At 50.7% G+C, this 19,561-nt stretch overlaps 1 protein-coding gene across 7 annotated transcripts in view; it reads right to left on the reverse strand.

The window, feature by feature from the left end:
- Nucleotides 1–2,747: 2,747 nt before the first annotated feature.
- Nucleotides 2,748–19,561, reverse strand: part of TCF20 (transcription factor 20) — a 182,833-nt gene continuing 166,019 nt past the window's right edge. For 4 of the 7 annotated variants that reach the window (XM_072596317.1, XM_072596318.1, XM_072596315.1 and 1 more), the window contains exons 3-6: nucleotides 16,288–16,381; nucleotides 9,618–9,667; nucleotides 8,848–8,974; nucleotides 2,748–4,130 (exon numbers count right to left, since the gene is read on the reverse strand). In XM_072596317.1, the coding sequence (XP_072452418.1) occupies nucleotides 8,891–8,974; nucleotides 9,618–9,667; nucleotides 16,288–16,381 (228 nt within the window). In that variant the 3' untranslated portion in view covers nucleotides 2,748–4,130; nucleotides 8,848–8,890. Of the gene's footprint in view, nucleotides 4,131–8,847; nucleotides 8,975–9,617; nucleotides 9,668–16,287; nucleotides 16,382–19,561 lie in introns of those variants that run through there. The other 3 variants (XM_072596313.1, XM_072596314.1, XR_011964278.1) reach the window with 3 other exon arrangements.

A 19,561-nucleotide genomic window follows, 5' to 3' on the forward strand; every position in this document is an offset into this window, starting at 1 on the left:
ATTAAAGTTGTTTATTGGTCTATTATCTTTAGACTCCATTCTTTAACAAAAATGAGAGGACATTGAAAAATTTAAATATTGCTGCATCTGCTGTTTGAGTTCAACTGCACATAATAAACTCATCACTTGTGGTCTTAACCCCATGCTGCCGCTGGAGCCTTGATGGATGATCCCACCTTCCCCAACCTCCTGGGCCCTCTGAGTGGAGGTGAGAGGGGGGAGTACTAAACTTCTCCCCTGCGTTCCTTTATAGACTCACCCTATCGGCTGCCCTGCCTGGTTTCAACTCCGTAGAACAGGATTTCCTCCTGCCCTTAGATCTCCTCAAAGGTGAGGACTGTCTTTCTATTAATTGTATCCTCAGCACATAAGAGGGACTTAATAAGTGTTTACCGGACTGGACTAGACATTTGCCCTTCACTAGTTTCCAGGCAGCCCATGAGTCAACATTTATTATAGAGGATGGGAAGTAGAAACCTGGTCACAGGAGAGGGCAGCAGAAAAAAACAGGTTGTTAAACATTGTTCAGAAGAAATGAGAAACTTCACACTTCTCTGCCATAAATCTTTGGATGTCCAGGATGTACTAAGCACTGAAAACTCACAAAACATGAAAACAGCTATTCTGACAGGAAGGAGTGAGTACCTGAATCAGCTAGCTGCTTACATACAGCAAAAACATAGGTGAAAATTCACATCAAAATAGAATAAAAGTGAGAAAATGTGGTAATTCAGACAGCTCCAGCAAGTCTGGGAAATTGACAAAGGAACAGATACTGATCTAGAAGTCCACTTTTTCCTAGTTTATCTTACATGAATCAAGTACTAGGGAGTCCCTTGTATCTACTGTGTGTTAGGGTCAGATCTGGACTTTAGGAACATGAGTTTTGGCAGCTTTGTGGAAAAGGGTCTCTAGTTCTTCAGCATCCACATCTGTCACCCCCAGGTAGATCCAAGATCCTTTCTGGGTAACCTCTGCTTCCCCACTGCCAGTAAGGAGGGAGGAAGGTCACTAATCCCAGAAGCAGCCCTTTTTCCACACAGCTGTCTGCCCATCCTGAGGACCCCATGCCCCTAGTTCTGCCCCAAGGTGTGGAAGTCAACAAGTCTCCTCATGTCTTTGCCATGACAGCCTTCCTTTCAGATGTCTGAAGACAGACTTCTCTCGGGTCTTCAGGCTAAACAGCCTTAGATCTTTCGATTGGTGATGTGGCCCCATGTTCAGGGTGCTCATCCTGAATGCCCTCCTCTGCACATGCTTAAACTATTAGCATCTATCCCGAAATATGGCACTAGGAACACAAACTCACTTTGAGGCTGTGAAAACCAAGCGTGGAAGTTAAGACTTGTTGCCTTAAGGTCATATCCCACAGCCCAGCCACAGAGCCTGAGTCTTCAGATTTCCTCATTCTGTCTGGGGCAGCAGGACTCTCTTCCTCTGGTGCTTGATGCTGCAAGCCATTAACACAGCCCTAGGAATACATTAGATTTCTTGGCTAAGTCACTGCTGCCGGATGTCAAGTTTGGAATCCATGAGAGACCCTGTACCTCTTCCACATTACTGTTGAGCTACATCTCCACCAAGGCTCCATATTCCTGAAATGTGGCTCCTGCTCCCTCTAGGTCAGAGGTGTCAAACACAGGGCCCACTCTCAGAACTTGATTAAAGTGCAATCAGAAAATACCTAAAACAAAATATAGGTGAACATTTAAAAGCAAAATTGACAGGGATCTATGGCTTAGTGGTCTGTGTTTCTTGGAGTCTGATGTCACAGTTTTGGGGTGCACCACTCCAATCTTGGACAAATCTGTGCAGTGTACCGATGCGGAGGCTAAGCTCTAGCTTCACTTTTCAGTATTACAGAAAGTTGCACAATGAAGCCAGTTCAATTCAGGTGTTCATTTGTATACCTGCAACATGCATCTGACCCTTGGCCTGAAACCTACCAGAAGTACCTTCCCTCCAAAGCCAAGCCACGATGAGAAACTGACAATCTGGTTGATGTTGCCATTAAAAAGAATGAACCTGCCATCTGCAACCTTGAACTGATGGTCAGACAAGAATAACCCATTTATAATTGCTTATTAGCATTGCATAATATTCCTTGCAGTATTTTTTGTTCTCATTAATTTTTAAAAATCCATTAACATTGGGTTATTTTCTTATAACCTTTAAAATTAATGTTGATTGGAAATATGTGCTTGTCCACCTGGAATTCCAGTGTGGTGGTGGTGCTCTGCTGCATTTCCTTCCCCCCTCATGGAGTCTGCATCCTGTCCTAGGAGGCGTGCTTAAGTGCTGAAGCCACAGGAGAGGCTTGAATTCCTTCTGGGGTCTGACACCCCACCAGGAAGGCAGCCCTGTGGATTAATGCACAGCAAGGAGGGCTGCAGAGAACAGAGAGGAAAGCATGCTTCGATTCCAAACCACCTTGAAGTAAAGCCGTCTTAGTAGACACTGGGAGAGATGGAACCAGAAGACAACCTAGGAAGCCCCTTCCGTAGCTTTGCAAGTCCTCCCCCACATCCCCCCATTTTACAACAGAGGAAGCCAAGGCTCACTCAAAGGAGATGCCTTCGAGCAACACTTGTGACATGCCTCAGCAGAGGCCTGATCTGGGAGAGAAACATCTCTAATCCCAAGGATGGCAGCAGTACCAGCTAACCCCGGTCAAGGTCCGTGCATGCGTGTGGGGGAATGAGAGAGAAAGGGGAAAGACGCACTGTTTTCATGAAACCAAAAGGCAGCAAGGTTAAAATGAAGTTTATTAGTTTTTTTGGTGGTTTTTTTCTTTTTTTAAATAAAACTGTTTGTGAAACAGCTATTTTAATCCCCATGGCAGAGTGACCCCTGAAAGATGCACTAACCCCTTCTTAAGGCCTTAACAAGAATTTTTTTGTAGGTTTTTTCTTTTTTTAAAACTCATGTTGAAAAATGATACGATTTACAAAACCAAACCAAAAACAACAGAAAGAATCAAAGCATGGGGCCGTTACACTGACACCCCTCACCTTCCTTTATAAAAACCAAAGAAAAGAAAGAAAATACGGGTTAACTGGGTTTTTCCTGGTCAGCTTAACCCCCACTGATTCCATGTATGGAACCTCCCTGTCCCAGCAGGCAGAAAAATCAATGCCTTCCATTTTCTGCTCAGCTTCTCGGAATGTCACATGGGTGGAAAGTACTTCTCAATGTCTGCAAGGCAGGCAGGGGCTTCCCTTCTCCCTCCTCCTAGTCCAGCCTGCCTGGGTGGCTCCAGGGCCTGCTCCCAGGACCACCGAATGAGCAGTGGTACCCTCTGGTCTTACCAGTGTGATGACCTGAGGGGCTGCTGAGGGCTCTGGGGCTTCTACTATTAACTTGTCCCCCAAAATAAAAAAAAATTAAAATAAATAAATAGTGTTTCTTGAAATGAAAAAAAGTTTATTTTTTCTTGCATGTGTGTGTCTGTGTGTTTAAACATCATCCCCCACTCTGGAAAACATGAACTTTCCCTGACCTCCCCATCCCCCCACCCAACCCTCCCACCTGAAGATAAATTCATCACAAAAAGAATGGATTTGGTGTGGTTGGTTGGTTTGCTTTTTAATCTTGGGCATAGTGTTCGTGAGATCGGTGTGAGACACGTCTGGGCTGCCCTCCTTGTGCTCTTCCTAAGGAGAGAGCTCTGGGTTTGGGGCCTTTGTTCAATTTCACATTTAAATTTCACTGTCCTGGTGACAAATTTGGAATTCTGGATAATTTTAAAATAGAACCAAGTGGATAAAAAGGGATAGCGCACCTTTCATTTAAACAAAGTCTTTCCAGACTAAAAATAGATTTATATATATATATTTTTTTATCCCTCCCTTTTAATCCCCCCCACCCTACTCCCTACCCCCCTCCCTTACCCACCCCCCCACCCTCCCCACATTGTCACTATGAAGACTGCGTCCATGGAAACAGCCATTCGGACTCCTTGGGCATTTCCTGGGGCGTCACCAGTCACGTGGGATGTACGAATTGATGAAGGGGGTGCTGGCATTGGCAGGCACATCAGGGGTGGGGGTGGGGGTGGGTCGTGGCTGCACAGTGGGACAGATTCCATTCCGTCACGAGCGTCCACCACCTTCTTATCTCAACAGCCTAACCTGCAAGGCAAGAGAGAGGAGACTTGAGAACTGACCCCATATGTTACCCTCTGGTGCCTTGGGGACCCTCCTGAAAGAGTCATCAAGGATGTGACACAGGAAGGTAGCCCCGCCCAACCCCCCCCCACTTATGGCCGGACCACGATGCCCTTCACACGCCCAAGGTCATGCAGCTACTTTGTTCATCAAAGTCATCTCTTTGGATGTGCCCGCCCTGCCACGGCCCAGGCTCCCAATCAACTCAACAGACAGAAGCAAGCCAGGGAGCTGGGGTCAGAGGCTATGTTTCAGAGAGGAGCTGACCCTGGCCAAGCTCTCTCATGTATGCTGACTTGCCCATGCCCAGGCAACGGCGAGCATGGGACAGAGACATGCGCTTCTCACTGGACAGGCAGATAAATTCAGTTGTCATGACTATGCCTGGGACCCACAACCTCACAGAAGAAACCTGATCCTCCTCATCAGGGACCTGCTGGGGGCACTGGCCATGGGACGCCTTCACAGATTTTTACCATGTGCTTAAGTCACAGCATTCCCCTCATCTTCAAGGTGAGCATCAGAAACATCGTCTAGGTTCTGCCCTCTGGCTCTCTGGGATATGAAGGGAGCCAGTGTAACAGGAGCTGACTGATGCCCCGGCTGGCATGCCCCCGAACGCCTGCACTTAAGAGACACCACCACTAACAATGTCTGACCACAGCGCAGGGAGTGCCTGCCCTGCCACTCCTGCCAAGGGCTGGGGTCAGGCCCAGCCTGCCGAGCTGCAGGGGGAACATGAAGACAGTGAGGGTTCTCCTGTGAAGCCTCCAATAAAGAGTCAAGTCCTTCAACACACAAACTCCTCAGAGGAGTCCCTCTTATGCTCAATGGACCACCCCCAACTATCAAGTTCTTGTTACTGAAGCACCTCCAAACTTCCCAACAGCAGAGCTTAAAAACTGGACCTCACAGCTCTGGAAGCCCACACATGCTCTCATCATATCCCTCCTCCTCTCACCTGTCCAGGTTCTAGACTGATTTTTTTTTTTTTACAGATGGGGAAACTGAGACTGAGAAGTTAAGGGACTTGCCCAATGTCATACAGCCAATCTGTCAAGAAGCAGGATTCAAACTCAGTACTTCCTGACTCAAAGTCCTTTCCTCTGGCCATTGAGCCCCCAGCTGCCTACAAAACAAATGAGCTCAGGAAACGGGCCATAAGCTGTTCCAGATCTAAGGTTTGCTCACTCAAGGCCTAGCCACATTTACAGGGATCCGTGTTCAGGCACCTGTGTGGCCATTCCTGGGCCCATGATTGGAGGCTGAAGATTATTAGACTGGCATGTGGAAAAGGGGATGGCTGATGTGAAACCAGTCAAGACAATCCACTTCCCAAGGGCTGGGAGGAAAATGCCTTTTTACCTTAAAAAGGCTAATGGAATGTGGACTACTATTGCCACGATTTCTCTGGGAGCAGTTGGGTATTCGGCTTTAGTCATCATGGACTGGACATCTTTCCTCTACTGATGCCCATCTCACTGCAGAAACTCAAAGGTGCCCAGAAACACATCCCTAGCAAAGGCACCTTGTGCAGTAGCCAAGAAGAGGAAGACGATGCTCCCCCTCATTCAGCACAGGACCAGCAATTCCAGGGGCAGGAGAAAGAAGCCCCACATGTTCACATCTCTGCAGCATGAGACACCAGAGCCCAGAGAGGCTCTGGGAGGCATTTTGGCATCTAAGGGAGCAGGGTGGCAAGCTGGCGTAAAATGGTTGGGAGACTAAAGACAGATCCACAGAGAGGGACAAGACCAGTGCGTATGGAATCCAGGAAAGAGAGAGACAGAGAGACAGAGAGAGAGGGAGAGAGGGAGAGGGAGAGACAGATAAAATGTGTGTGTGTGTGTGTGTGTGTGTGTATGACTGCATACGTCACACCCCAAAGAAGGTATACCTTGGATACTATAACATTCCAGTCCCCTTTTCTCTACAACACTCCAAGGACACTGTTGTCCATGCATTCAGTGAACATTTACAAAGCCCCCTTGAACTCAAATCCCCTTTGGACAGACAGCAGATTCCTCCGGGCTGAAGGGGCTCTCTAGATGACCAACACAAAGCCTGCCCAGGGGACAGTCTCCAACTTCCCGAAAAAAGACGAGAACAGAAGCTTCTGCCTGACCTGAACAGTGCCTGTCCAATACAACAAGAACATGACGAACTTTTATAAACACCTGCTGTATGGAAAGTGTTATGCTACTGGGGTCTTGGACTAGATGTGAGCTTAGAGACTGGCCAGAAAATAAGATGCACTGACAGATGGCCTCATGGAACTTGCCTCAGTTTCCTTTTCTGTCAAGTGAAGGAGCCAATGTTCACCTTAGCTTGGGCTCCATGCTCCTCTGGGCCCTGGGGTAGCTGCTGCTATATGTGCAGCAGAGGCTGGCCAAGAGTGTCCTGAAAGACCTTAGGGATATTGCCCTATGGACCATGTGCCTGGACAGGGTGGGGGCAGCACTTCCCTCCTGCCATCTTTCACCTACTGCCTTAAGAAGGTAAATGTAAAAGGGAAGACCCTGGTCATTAGACCCACTCAAAGCCAGCACTCCAGCAGGTAGCCACCACGTGGCTCTGGTTGAGGCCTTGGCCAGACCTGGTACATGCAGACCAGGGGCTCGTGCAGGCCCTCCCCTCCCCTCCCCTCCCCCCCCCTCCCCCCTCAGTGCTTTTCAGGGTGTGGACCTTTTCTGGACTAGAAAAATGAAGATAGTGACATGAAATCATTTCCATCTCTCCAAACTCAGGCAAGCATAGGCCCAACACTTCAGAGAATTCCAGATCAAGACCATGCCCACACTGACAGTGATAACAAAGAAGAGCCTCGTAAATGCTAAAGGTCCTGCTGAGCTCGACTGCTGGCGTTTAGGGTCACGATGGGACAGACAATGGGGTTGGGGAGGCAGTGACCCATATGAGGATGAGCAGTAACTCATTTCTACTGAACTTCAACTTGACAAGGATCAAATTGCCAACTGTCCGGGCAGCAGGCACCCTCTGGGGACCACGACCTGGAGGAAGCCTGGGCACTGTGGAAGTGTGCATGGCCTCCTGCCCAGCCTGCTTGGGGCATGTCATGGCCACCCTCCTTTACCTGGGGATGCTCCAATGACCCTGGAGCTTGCCCAGGGTAAAGTGGCAGCTTCTCACAAAATCCGACTGCTCTTCCAGGTCAGACAGGATACGTCAGCACCAGACCACTCCAGGTCACAGAGAAGCCCTGGAGCCCCTGGGGGGGAGGGGGGGTCATACAAGTTGTCAGTAAGTCACCCCTGTCCCTGGAATTCAAATCTGGGGCTCTTCTCCCCATAGATATCCCGGCTCTGCCTAGGAGGTGGAGCTGGGAGGGCCTGGGAGGGGCCTCCTCTCATGATGAGTTCTGTTCCCCTCTGTTAGCACTGGCAGGGGCTGTGACCCCTGGACTGCAGGGGTGAGGCAGAGGAAGACTAGCCTTTCTTTTGCATCCTCCAAAGCTTCCCTACTGTCTTCCCTCTGATCTCCTTCACAGATAGCCAGCCTAACCTTCCTGAGCAGAGCTGAGTACTCTTTAAGATTTGGTAAAAGTTCCATCTTTGCCCTGGCATCCAGGGCCCTCCTCAATGTGACTATGCTCTGGCCTCATTAACCCAATCTAGCAAGCTATCCCCAATACCTTAGGGTGGCTGCCCCTGCTGCTCCTTCCCCCAGACCATGTCAAGATCCCCTGGGGGCACTTTTTCCCAACTAGACTGGAGGACTGTCTGTGAGGACTGTCAGAGCCACAGACACTGAACATCATTCAAAACACCTAATTCTTAAAGCTGTGCTGCAGCACAGATGGGCCCACGCACAGCATAAGGGTCCCCTCTACGGAGACGTGCTAGAGCAGAGACTACCTGTCACCGGGAGGATCATGGGAACCCCTGGCTACCCCACCCCCCACTGGGGGCCACAGTCTCAGAAAGGGGTACATGAGATCACGCTTTGGTGTGAACCTTCACCCTGTAAGCTCTTAATGCCTCCCTGAATATTTCTCAAGTTGACTCAGCCCCATGCCAAGCCTGTCACAGCATGCTGTACTTACTACATGTTTACTCGTGGCAAGGTTTCTGTTTTAACCTAGAGTTTGCTTCTTGGGTCCCTCAACAATCTGGGGGTGGTGGGGATGAGGAGAGGAAGCCCAGTCCAAGCCTGGCATGCCCCTACCAGCTGCTGCAGAGTGGGGAAGGGAGAGAAAGTGTGGGAAGTCGTCAACACAGGCCGGCCAGGCCTTCTCTGGGAGCACTTGCCAGAGGCAAGGAAAGGTGCTGACCTCAGGGGAAGTCCCAGCCCTTCCTGGCTGAGCCTGGCAAGGACAGTCCACATGCTCAGCCTTATGTGGCTGTCACCACTGTCCAGTCACAGAAGCACCAAAGGCCTGGGAAGACCCAGTCTGAGAAACAACCACTTCAAATCCTAAGTGTTCGACTGATAATCTTTCTTCCCTAACCTGCAAGACAACAGGCCAAATGCCCCGGCCTTCCCATAAAGTGGTCATGAGAGCAAGGCTCGGGCAAGCCCTTGAGGAGGGAGCCTGGGGGTCACGAGAGACACACAGAGAGGAAAGGTGGCGTCAGGAGGGTGATAAGCGCCCCCTGCAGGCTGCCCCTCAGTGCCAAGAATGGGGAGCTGCCTAGGGGATAAGATGGTGCCCCCGACTCACCTGTGCTTCTTTAATTTCCATTCCCACGGGCACAGTGCCCCCCTCACCCCCGCTCCGACTGTTCTGTGCTGAGGCTGCCTTTCACCGTCTTGTTCTGTAAGGGGGGCAGAGAACAGGGCAGGGGAGGCTGACGCCAGCAAGCCGAGAGGAGATGGAGAGAGGAACAGGAGGCAGACAGGAGAGAAGGACACATGGAAGAGGAAAGAAAAAGACAGTCAGTGCCAGAGGGACCCCTAGGGGCTTCTCACACAGGACAGAGCGCAGGTGGCCAGGCACCCAGGGAGCCCCCCACTCACTCCACCAGAAGTCAGCATCATGGGACTCAGTGGGTCCAGCGGCCCCTTCTCCCCATCCCTAACAGGATTGTCCCATGCCAGGGAGATGGCAGGGGTCCCTTCCTTGGAGGCCAAGGGCAAGGCTTCCTTTCAGCCCAGAGTCAACCTCATCTTGGACGCCAGAAAGGAAAAACACCACTATAACCTCAAAGCCCTCTAAGCCCCAAAGACAGCCAAACAGAAGCTCCCTTGATCTGCCAGCTGAGACCCCCATGGGCCAAAGGAACATGAATTCAGCTACGAGGAATGAGCTGTGGCCACCGAGGCAGCAAAGAGCGATGAAGAAAAGTGAGGTGCCCCCCACCCAGGCACAGAGTGGTGCAGAGTTCTCACTGGAGGCTTCCCCAGGCAGGCAGCTGGGCTACAGCCAAACCCCAGCCTCACTTAGAGCAGACTGGTTTCTGAGCAGGAGTTGAGGGAGGGAGCAGATCTTACCTTGTGCTTAGGGCACCTCACTGAGAAGTTCTCTTCATTTAGTAAACAATCTGCAACAGAGAAGGAACATGTCAGTCATGGAAAGCCACACTGAGCCCTTAGGAGGGCCTCGATGTGGGGTGCGCCTGTGTGTGTGCGTGTGTGTCACACCCCACCTCCTCTCTTCTGGGCACAGAGCACAGGCTCCATTATTCCCACTTTCCAAGGCAGATGGGAGAAGCCCGAGGGGCTCTGAGCACCATTGCCATCGGCTGGACAGCTGGTCAGTGAGAGAAGCTAGATCCAAACCCTGGGGCCCCTAGAACAACAGTCAGTCCTGGACTGATGTGTTGCCAAATGTGCCCAAGCCAGAGTGAAGATGCCTATGTCTCCCTCCGAAGACCCTGTCCTAGGACAGCAGAAAGGCCATCAGAAAAGAGGAGGGCTCAGTGCTGCCAGGCCTCAGCATGCCAGCCAGGCATCATGAGCATGAGCCCCACAGCTCGGTCCCCAACGCTGGCTGGGGTTGCTAAGTTAGGGGAAATCCCACCATGGTCCTTCCTAGAGACAGTCCTTGAAGGGCAACTGGCAAATGCTTGGCTCTGCCTCCAGCCCACTGGGGCTTAAGGTTCAGGGGGACTGGGCAAGGCAAGGCAAGGCCAGGCCATTAAAAGGTGCAGGAACTACTGGGAGTATGGGTGTAATCTTTGACCCCCACCCTTCACCATCCCTCCACATGCTCAATATCCAAGGCTGACTACGTCATGGCTCCTCCAAAACCTTCTGAAGGCTCTGCTGATGGGAATAGAAGAGGGGCCTGACCTCCCCACCATAGATGCTAATCCCACACTGCCTTCAATGCCCCTTCCCATAACCCCCAGCATCATGCATTTATGAGGCTGCCTCTGCCCCTAGATGCCCCAGTCACCAAGATACTGATCATTCAGAAGCATCCTTGGCATTCAAGGCTCCATGGCAAAGCCTTCCTTCCCAAAGCCACTGACACTCATCAGTGGATGAGCTGTGCTCACAGCACCACACACAGGGGCTCTGTGTCTCTCTATCCCAGGAGCCTCACACTGGCTCCTTGTGTGTGTGTGAACTGAAGGGACAAATACAGAGAACGAGGCCTGGGCCCTCACAAACATGGGACAGTTGAGCTCATGGTCACAGAGAATCATGACATGGGGATGGAACAGCAATAGGAGTTTGGGGTGCCACTTGTAAACTCAGACTCATGGAGTGCTGGTGCTAGACCTCAGAGATCATCTCTTGAGCCGAGGCAGCTGCAGGCAATGTTGGGGTCAGGAAGACCTGAGTTCAAATTTAGCCTCAGACAACGATTAGTGTGTGACCCCGGCAAGTCACTTCACTTCTGTTTGCCTGTTCTCTCTACTGTAAAATGGGAAAACCAGCACCCACCTCCCAGGGCTTCTGAGAGGAGTCAATCTTTGTCAAGTGCCTAGCACAGTGTGAGAAATGTGGTAGGCGTTATGTAATTACTGTTCTTACTTCTTCAGTCTTGGGAATGGAAGCCTAAAGAGGTCCAACTAAGAACTGAAGCCTCCAACACCACACAAATGAACCTGGGAATGGGGGGCCAGGGGAGAAAACCCCACAAATGAAGGGGTACAGGGCAAGACCAGCTTGAGAGGCAGGGTTTGGAGAAGTCCAAGTAGAGGGGGCGGAGCACCATCAAGACAGTGCCAATCAGCCCCAACGTGGTCCTACCCCAGTCTCTGATGCCCTGGCTTTCCTGCCCTGCAGGGCCATGACATTCGATGAGCTGCCACATGGCTCCCTCCCTAGCCCATCCAGGACCCCAGAAGGCTGGTTCACACCGGGTCCTGTCCAAACTCACTGCCACCATTGCACCCAGTGTTCTCGCTGCTTCTGCCATCTGTGGCATTTGGTACTATCCCCAGTTTCATGTCATTTAGTACAAATTTAATGAGCATCCCCCATTTTCACAGCACACTAATAACGACACTGGGCATGAGGTGGCCAAGGGCAGAATGGAATCTTGCAACGTTTCAGGTCATTCGGGCATGGCCAGTGAGCCAGGTCTAAGCCTCCCTAACCGTCTTCCTACCAGTTCACATCGTGCTTCTGATTCTCCAGAATCTCAGAAGTGGAGGGGCTATGCAATTTCATGGGGATTAAAAAACATGACCATTCACAGCTGCCAGGTACCAAGGTGCTCATGTGATATTTCCCAACAATCCTCTCAAAGAGGAAACAGGGCTAGCCATGCTCACTGACCGGTGGTGGCTCTTGAAGAAACTCACAGGCCTCCAAGAGATGCCTGGTTTGAGCTGGACCTCAGGCCATGGCAGCTTCACAAGGAGCACATGCAGCAGCTCTGCTCAGTTCTCCAGGCTGCATTTTTCCCCACTCTCTCTGGGAGCCTCAGGGCCAGCCCGTCTTGAGGCTTGAGAACTTAGCGAGTCATTTCTACCTTGCAGCCCCCTCCCCCTGCTGGCAAATAGCACGGCAGTAAATAACACGTTAATTTAAAACCCACAAGTACACAGCGTGACCAAGGTTCCCTGCTGCTCCAATCTGCCAGAAGAACTCAGAGAACAGCAGGAGACAGCCTGAGCCCAGGGGAAGCCTCCCAGTTCTACCTGGGCCTTGGCAGCACTCTTCTGGGGGCAAGCTGCAGGGGGGTGGTCAGAGCCTCAGCCTCAGGGCATCTCCCAGGTCAGGATGAGAGACACCAACAGGGCTGGGAGGCTGGTGAGGAGACTCATGGCCCATGGAACAGCTCCTCATTAGAGGGTGATCCCCTCCACCTCTGTGCCTCAGTGTCCTTATCTGTAAGAGGTACTGCTTTCCTCACAGGGTGGTTGTGAGGCAAGGACTTTGTGTTAGCCTTGAGATGCCAGAGAAACAGGAGCGGTCCAGAGGAAATGACTGCTATGGTTCCTTCAGGATTCTAAATTAGGAAAATATCCTCACCCAATTAAGAGCCCCTCCCTACTCTGAACAATTACAAAAACGTACAGTAAAGGGAGGGCAGCTGTCTCCTGATGCTAAGCTGCTCATGCTGGAGCCTGAAGTCTTCTAACAAATGGAAGAGGAGGGATCGAGAGAAAGAGGAAAGAAGGGGGAGAGAGGGGGGAGAGGGAGGGAGGAAGAGGGAGAATGTTTTTCCCCAATCTTCCCTCTAGCAGTCCAGCATCCTGTGCAGCCAAACTCTCTCATCCTTCTTTGACAGGCAGTCACAGGCCTCTTCCTAGTGGGCGCACACAGAGCCTGGAGTCAGGTGGGGGATGGTCTAAGCAGACCTAGGCTCCTCCAGCCTATTCCCTTCTTCTTAAACCCTCTCTGCACAGGAGAGGCCTGGCATCCCCCCAACCATGAGCTCTTCCATGACCTGTGCTCGGCCCCTGCCGAGGGTGACTGAGTGCTCCAGATCCTGCTAGATTTGAGGCGAGCACTCTCTGGACTCAAGCCTACAGACCCACAACATCCCCTTCAGGCAGGGACAACCCGCTACTTCCCTTTGGCATGACTGACTCACTCAAAACAGTGTGCCTTCAAAAAAAAAAAAAATGAGAAGAGTGGAAGAATGGCGAGTGATCCCAGGGAGAAAAGGAGGGAGAAGAGATTGGGCCTAATTCTCCTGGGTCCCATGGGGTCTCTACTGATCCCAGCCATGCCCCTTTAGTGGTAGGCAGAGAGAATAGTGAGCTTCTGCTAAGGAAGGAAATGGGGAGCAGCAAAGATGGGCTCCATCTGGAGGGTGGGAATGCCCCACACCATGAGCTCCAAGGCTGAGGGCACAACAGACACTTTCACATCTTCTTGGAAAGTGGCTGGACCAAGGGGGACAAAGACAATCCTCCTTCAGGCAAGATTCATTACTCCAGCAGGATAAGTCACCCTCCTTCTGGGCTAACTTCAAGGAGAGAAGGTTTCCAGGTCCCTAGGAACTCATGTTCCAACTCTGAAATGGACTGGCTGGGACGTCGGGGACCCTGGACCAGCCCTGGGCTGGGGAAAAAGCCCGAGAGTCAACACATTTTCCCAACTAAGAGCCATTTCCTTGGACATGTTGGAGAAATCTAAGTTTTCCCTGAGACATCAACCGCTCTTCACGGCCTAGGGAAGGCAACACCTTACCAAAGACAAAACTTTCCCTGTACTTGGTGCTACAAAGAGACTGGTTCCCACGGGCGGTCCCCCTAATCTGATTCCTGTTCTAATTAGACTTGATCCCTGGTACCTCCTCTGAGTATAAAATGCCAAGGGACCCAAGTGAGACTTGGAGCCAACGTGTCACAAAGATTGACAACAGCCCGAAGGACTGTTATCTTCACAAGCTGCTCCTCTGGTGCCGAGCTTCTGGGGCTCTGTGGACAGCCAGACAGCAACTCCCCATCTCGGGGGAAGGATTGGGCCCTGAGGCTGAGTGAGGCCTCTAACTGGGAGGACAACTGGCTGGGACATTTTAGGTCCACCTCTCCTTAGGGAAGGGGGAAAACCCAACAGGGTCTCTGCTCAGCTGCTCTCTTTCAAATACAGAGGCAGCCCCTCAAGAGCCATGACACTCACCCAGGGGATCCCAGTCTCAGAGTTAGAAGGGACCACCCAGGCAGGCCACCCTGAGACCACAAATAATGCCCTCAGTGGCAGCTCTCATTCTTGCCTCAAGTGCTTGGGACAGCCCGTAATGCTTTTGGACACTGCTATTACTGACATGGAGACTAAATCTGCCTCTCTGATACCTCTGGTACCAGCCTCTAGGGCCAGGTAAGCCAATCCCATCATTTTCCATGAAGGTCCCCTCTCTGAGTTATCCACTCCTTGCTCGCTCCAGCCTCGTCCTGGACTTGCCCTCATGATGGACACAAGGGCACTTTCTCTGGGTGGAGATTACTAGCAAGACTCTCATTTCCCTTTGCTCTGGATGTGTCCACATCAAGTTTTCTGCTTCTATATATGCTGAGACTTCGGGCTGCCATGTCTTTCCCTGTGGGGGCCGGGAGAGACCTCCTATGCGGACAGCATGTCCATACATGAACACATACAAGGTAGATCCAAAAGCACAATAAGTTCTCTTTAGTTTGAGGAAGAGGTACCAGCATCTTGACTGGTGATCCTAAGATGAAGAGGTGATGTGGGAGTGCAGGTCAGGTGCACATACATGTGCGGATGCATATTCAGGCTCAGCGAGGATGAAAAGGTGGTCTGAGAGCACCTTGTGAAGAAGGAGGCACTTCTCTTTGATGCCAGAGGTCAGAGGAAACCCCTGGAATTTGGGGGGCAGCAGTGGGGTGGCACAGTTTGTAGAACTATGGAAGACTGACCAATGAGGAGGCCATAAGAAAGGGCCCAGGCTAGCGGGGATCAGATGAGGACCTGAACGAGGCAGGAATGGAAAGGCTTAGCTGCTGGTTGGATAATGCTAGGCCAGGCGCCTGACTCAGACGCTCTCAAGTATTTTTGCTTGCTGCTTTGTCCTGTGAGGCCCAGACTTCTAAAGCCTGCCCAGCACCCTGCCCAAAGTGGGCATTCTAAGCCGACTGACCATGTTCCCTTTGTTGATTTGTCTGAAAAAGAGGAGATGAGAAGTCAAGGGTGGGACATCCTGTCTCCAATTCTCCTGGCTTGGTGGGGACTCACCCCTGTTACTCCGCTTTCCATGGCTCCAAATGGCCATGTTTTCTCTCGCAGTAACTTTACAATTTCATCCATCCTTTTTCGATCCTGGCTTTGTGCCTGGCACTCCTGCTGGTGTCATGTCAGGAGGCCTTCCTTCAGGCACTTTGGCCTTGGCTCACTTTAATCCACAATAGTGTTTTCCCCTCATGAGAAGGTGCACTAGCTTTGGTGACAGTTTTATTTGGTGGGTCACTGGTCGTCTTGTTTTGCTGCTGCTTGGCCTGGTCAGCCCTCCCATGGAGAACACAAGCTGAGTGCTGGCCCACCGTGTGGTGGCCTGGCACAGAGGAGACCACACAGGACCAGGGCTGGCAGCCAGCCCCTGCTCCCAGACCTTCCTCATAGAGCTGCTCCGCTCAGGAAAGGCCTTTCTCCAGAAAGGTCAGCAAATTCAATCAGTAAACATAGATAAAGATAAACAAGAGACTGTTTGTCCCTTGAGCCCCATGAGTGCATGCCTGTGTAGCCTCCAGGGAAAAGACAAGGTCACGATCTTCTGTGGATGGCTTGATGAATACAAGGAATTTTGAGGGGCCTCCTCTAGCCCTGACCCTTTAGGCTGCTGTGACAAAGTGCCTTCACTCTGCTAGGTCTGTTTCTTCATCTGTAAAATGGGGGAGTTGGGCAGGATGGACCCTCCAGACATGGGAGGATTTGTAGACCATGTGAATGACCATGATAACAACCCCAACAGACCCCAGAGTTCAGACTAAATGAAACAACCAGCTTGGGTCCAGGGGATGACACTGCCCCTCTCAGCACAGAACTGACTGCCCCACTGGGGTGGCCACCCGTGTTAACAAGTAACAACAGCACCAGAGGACATGAACCCCAAGGAGGAGAAAGTGGGGCATGTGCACCAGGGGAGCAGGTTCAAGTACAGGACTTTGGGGCCCACATCCATCCCCTCCCCTCTCTTACTGTTAATTCTCTTTCTACTCCTGGCAATACAGGAGAAACAGGAAAGAAGAGGTGAGAATGATGGGGCAAGACCAGAGCTCTGCAGCCCACCTGTGCTTACCTGCATCGATGGCACACGGGTAATGGTACCGGAAGGAGCAGCCTTTGTTGTAGCAGCCTAAGGTGGCGCCTGGCTCCTGGCAGTGGGAACATTTCTGAAAGTAAGGAAGAGGTGAGAGGGGTCAATTACCTACATGAACATGCTCTCCTCGACCTCACTTCTCCCCAACATCAGCATGACTGATGTCATTGCAGTCACTTCCTGACCATGATCTACTGGGCCATAATGCCCCAAAGGCTGGCAGGTCTCTATTCTAAATGGACCCTTGATACAACCTGGTCCCCAGGCCAAGAGGCTCAGTAAGCTGAGGGCAGAGGTCACTGGTGTTGGCCAATGGGGACAGTCTCCCCATGGAGGCTGCAGAGGCTCAAATTCCATCAAGACCCTTCAAAGTCCTGCTCATAGGACTGTCGTGAAGACCAAACGAGAGAAAGCACTCTGCTACAGATGTGTCATCTCTTATTAATTACTATTACCATACCCTCTTCCTGTTCCCTTGTCCTTCCCCCACCTATTCTGGACTGACCTGGAACCAAATGAGCAAGAGCTCAGGAAGCCTTGAGGCCAAACCCTGCTCTTGTAGCCTCCCTGACATTCACTATTAATCAGTTTTCATGGTTAGAAAGTTTACCTTCAGAGCTTTCTCAATTATTTCTAATGCACAAGAACCAAGGGGAACGGTCAGTCAGTCAATAATTAGTGGATGAATTAAGTGCCTACTATGTGCAGGGATACAAAGAGAGGCAAAATATAGACCATGCCTCCAAGGCCCGTGCAGTCTAATGATGGAGACAATAGGCAAACATCTAGGTACAAAGCACAGGCAGAATAAACTGGAGTCCCTAGAGAGATGGCACTAAGACTGAAAACTGGGGAAGGCAGGCAGGAAGTAGAGACGGGGGGCAGTCATGCTAGACATGGAGGCCAGGCAGGGAACATGGCCGAAGTCTGCAGATGAGGAACAACCAGGAGGCCACAGTCACCGGGGGAGAGGGACTTAGTGGAAAGATAGGAGTGGAAGGTTGGGAAGGCTTTTATATGACAGACACTTGATTTATTTTTGATACTAGAGGTAGGTAATAGGGAGGAACTGGTACAGCTGTACTTTTACTTCTTAAAAGTTAAAAATAGAATTTTATTTTTAATTCTTATTTTTGATTGGCCAAAACTGGAAGCTGATTTTTCAGCTACTTATCCCAAATTTCTAAAATCTCTTCCAACTCTAAGTCCTAAGAAACCCTGGTGGCTTGGTTTCCTCATTTGCAAAATGGAAAAGAGCACCTGTACTCTGTTACAGGGTTATAGTGAGGATTCAAATGAGATTCTTAAGCTATAAAGCACCCAACACACACACTAGGTGTTTTCCTAATGGACTGGCTTCTCTCCATCAAACTGTATTTCCATACACATAAATGTACCAGGGAACAAAGGGATGAAGGAGCCCTCACCCACAAAGATGTCATGATGCAAATCCTCCCCCTCCCCACAGGCTCTGTGCATGCAGATTTCTACAGTCAGGTTTTTTTCCAGGGAAGCGAGGAAGGCCAGAGGGATGGGAAGGTCAGGAACATCGACTGTCCCTCCAATGAGAATGGAATGATATTCTGGCACAATTCAACAGATGATGAATTCTAACATTTTGGGGTCTACATAGAAAAGGGAAGTCACCAGCTGCTTTCAAGCCTCTGCCTTAGGCATAATCATGAGAAGGACAAGAAAAATATGTAAGAAATTAAGCCCTCAGGAAAAAGAATTCTTTTACTAGAAGAGCAGCAGCTCCTTGAACATCCTGCGGTTGACTTAAGAGAAGCGACAGGGCCTCAGCAAAACTCTCGGCCAAGCACTGGGCTTCAAAGGGATAAAGTGCTGACCAGGGAACCAACCCAGGCCCTTCTAATCTTTCCAGAGGGGAATCCAGCTAAAAAGCCCCACCTGGAGCAAGGCAGTTTCCTAATTATAACTCTTTCTTTCTGGAGACTCCAAAACCCTTTTCTATCACTTACTGGTGGTTCGGGCCATAAAGATTTAGTTTGCCTTCAAAACCATTAACAGATGATCAGCTATGACTCTGAATTTATGGTCCACCAAGGAAAGGACTTGTGCTCATGGGGTCTTCCCCAGACACTCCTTGTGAAGCCCCTTCTACAGACACCTCCTCCTCCTCCTCCCTGCCCCAGGTGGGCCTGGGCACATGGAGGAGATGCTCAGGTTTACTCAGCCTAGCCTGACCAGCATCACCGTGTGTGTATGTGGGCTCCTCTTGTAGGACTTCTCTAAAGGCTTCACATACTGACTACCGAAGGCAGGCCTAAGTCTGGGAAAGCGGACAAACTCCTAGCTTTATGGTTTGAAGAACCAAACCTGAACCTGTTACTGCTATTTGACACCTGTGTGGCTCCGTGCCAATCATTTTTCTTTTCTGGGTCTCAGTTTCCTACTCTGTAAGACAAGAAGGTTGAGCTAAAGGATCTCTAACCTTCCTGTAATCCTATGACCAAACTCCCAGGGTTTCCAGAATCCCAGCCCCCAAAGAGGGAACAGTGACAAAGACTTCACCAAAATAGTTCACCAAAACAACTATCACCGATATCATCCCAATTATTACTTCATTAGAAATGAATCTCTTCCTCCTCCTCCTCAGGAAAGAACTGGAGCCAGTTTTTAGGGTGAGCATTTCTAGCTTGTAAAGAGGCAAAGGCTAAAGCTGAGACTCAATGCACTGTTTGTCAACTCTACAGATAATGCAGATGAGACCTAAAAGTGCATTGTATCCACCTGCATACCAGCACACTCTTGTGCCTAATTTATCAGAAGTTTCTCTAGTCCAGAGAATCCTACCAGTCCAGTAAGCCAATGAGCTTCATTCAGCACCTACTATGTGCCAGGCATTGTGCTAAATGGTAGGGATGCGGTTCCTGTACTGCAGGAGCTGGAAGGAGGCCAAGAGGTGGAGAGGAGAAGGCATGGGGGAAGGCCAGGGAAAAGGCCCAGGGTCCAGAGATGGAGTATCTTGTGACAGGAGCAGCCAGGAGGCCAGTGGCATCTTATCTGAGTCACTGAGGGCTCCTTGGCAGCCATTAAGTTGGCCAAACTTGGAGAGACCACAGCTGGTCACCTGGCTTCTGCCTGGAGACCTCCAAAGAGGGGGAGCCTGCAGTATCTGGGCCTTATCTGCCCTCCATGCTCTTCAGGCTTAATCCCTCCTTCAGGCCAGGAGCACTGCTGTCTATCCATGCCTCCCCACATCCTGCCTAATCTCTGTGAAACTGCTTTA

This window comes from Notamacropus eugenii, chromosome 3 (genome assembly GCF_028372415.1).
Source record: "Notamacropus eugenii isolate mMacEug1 chromosome 3, mMacEug1.pri_v2, whole genome shotgun sequence".
Classification (NCBI taxonomy): Eukaryota; Metazoa; Chordata; class Mammalia; order Diprotodontia; family Macropodidae; genus Notamacropus; species Notamacropus eugenii.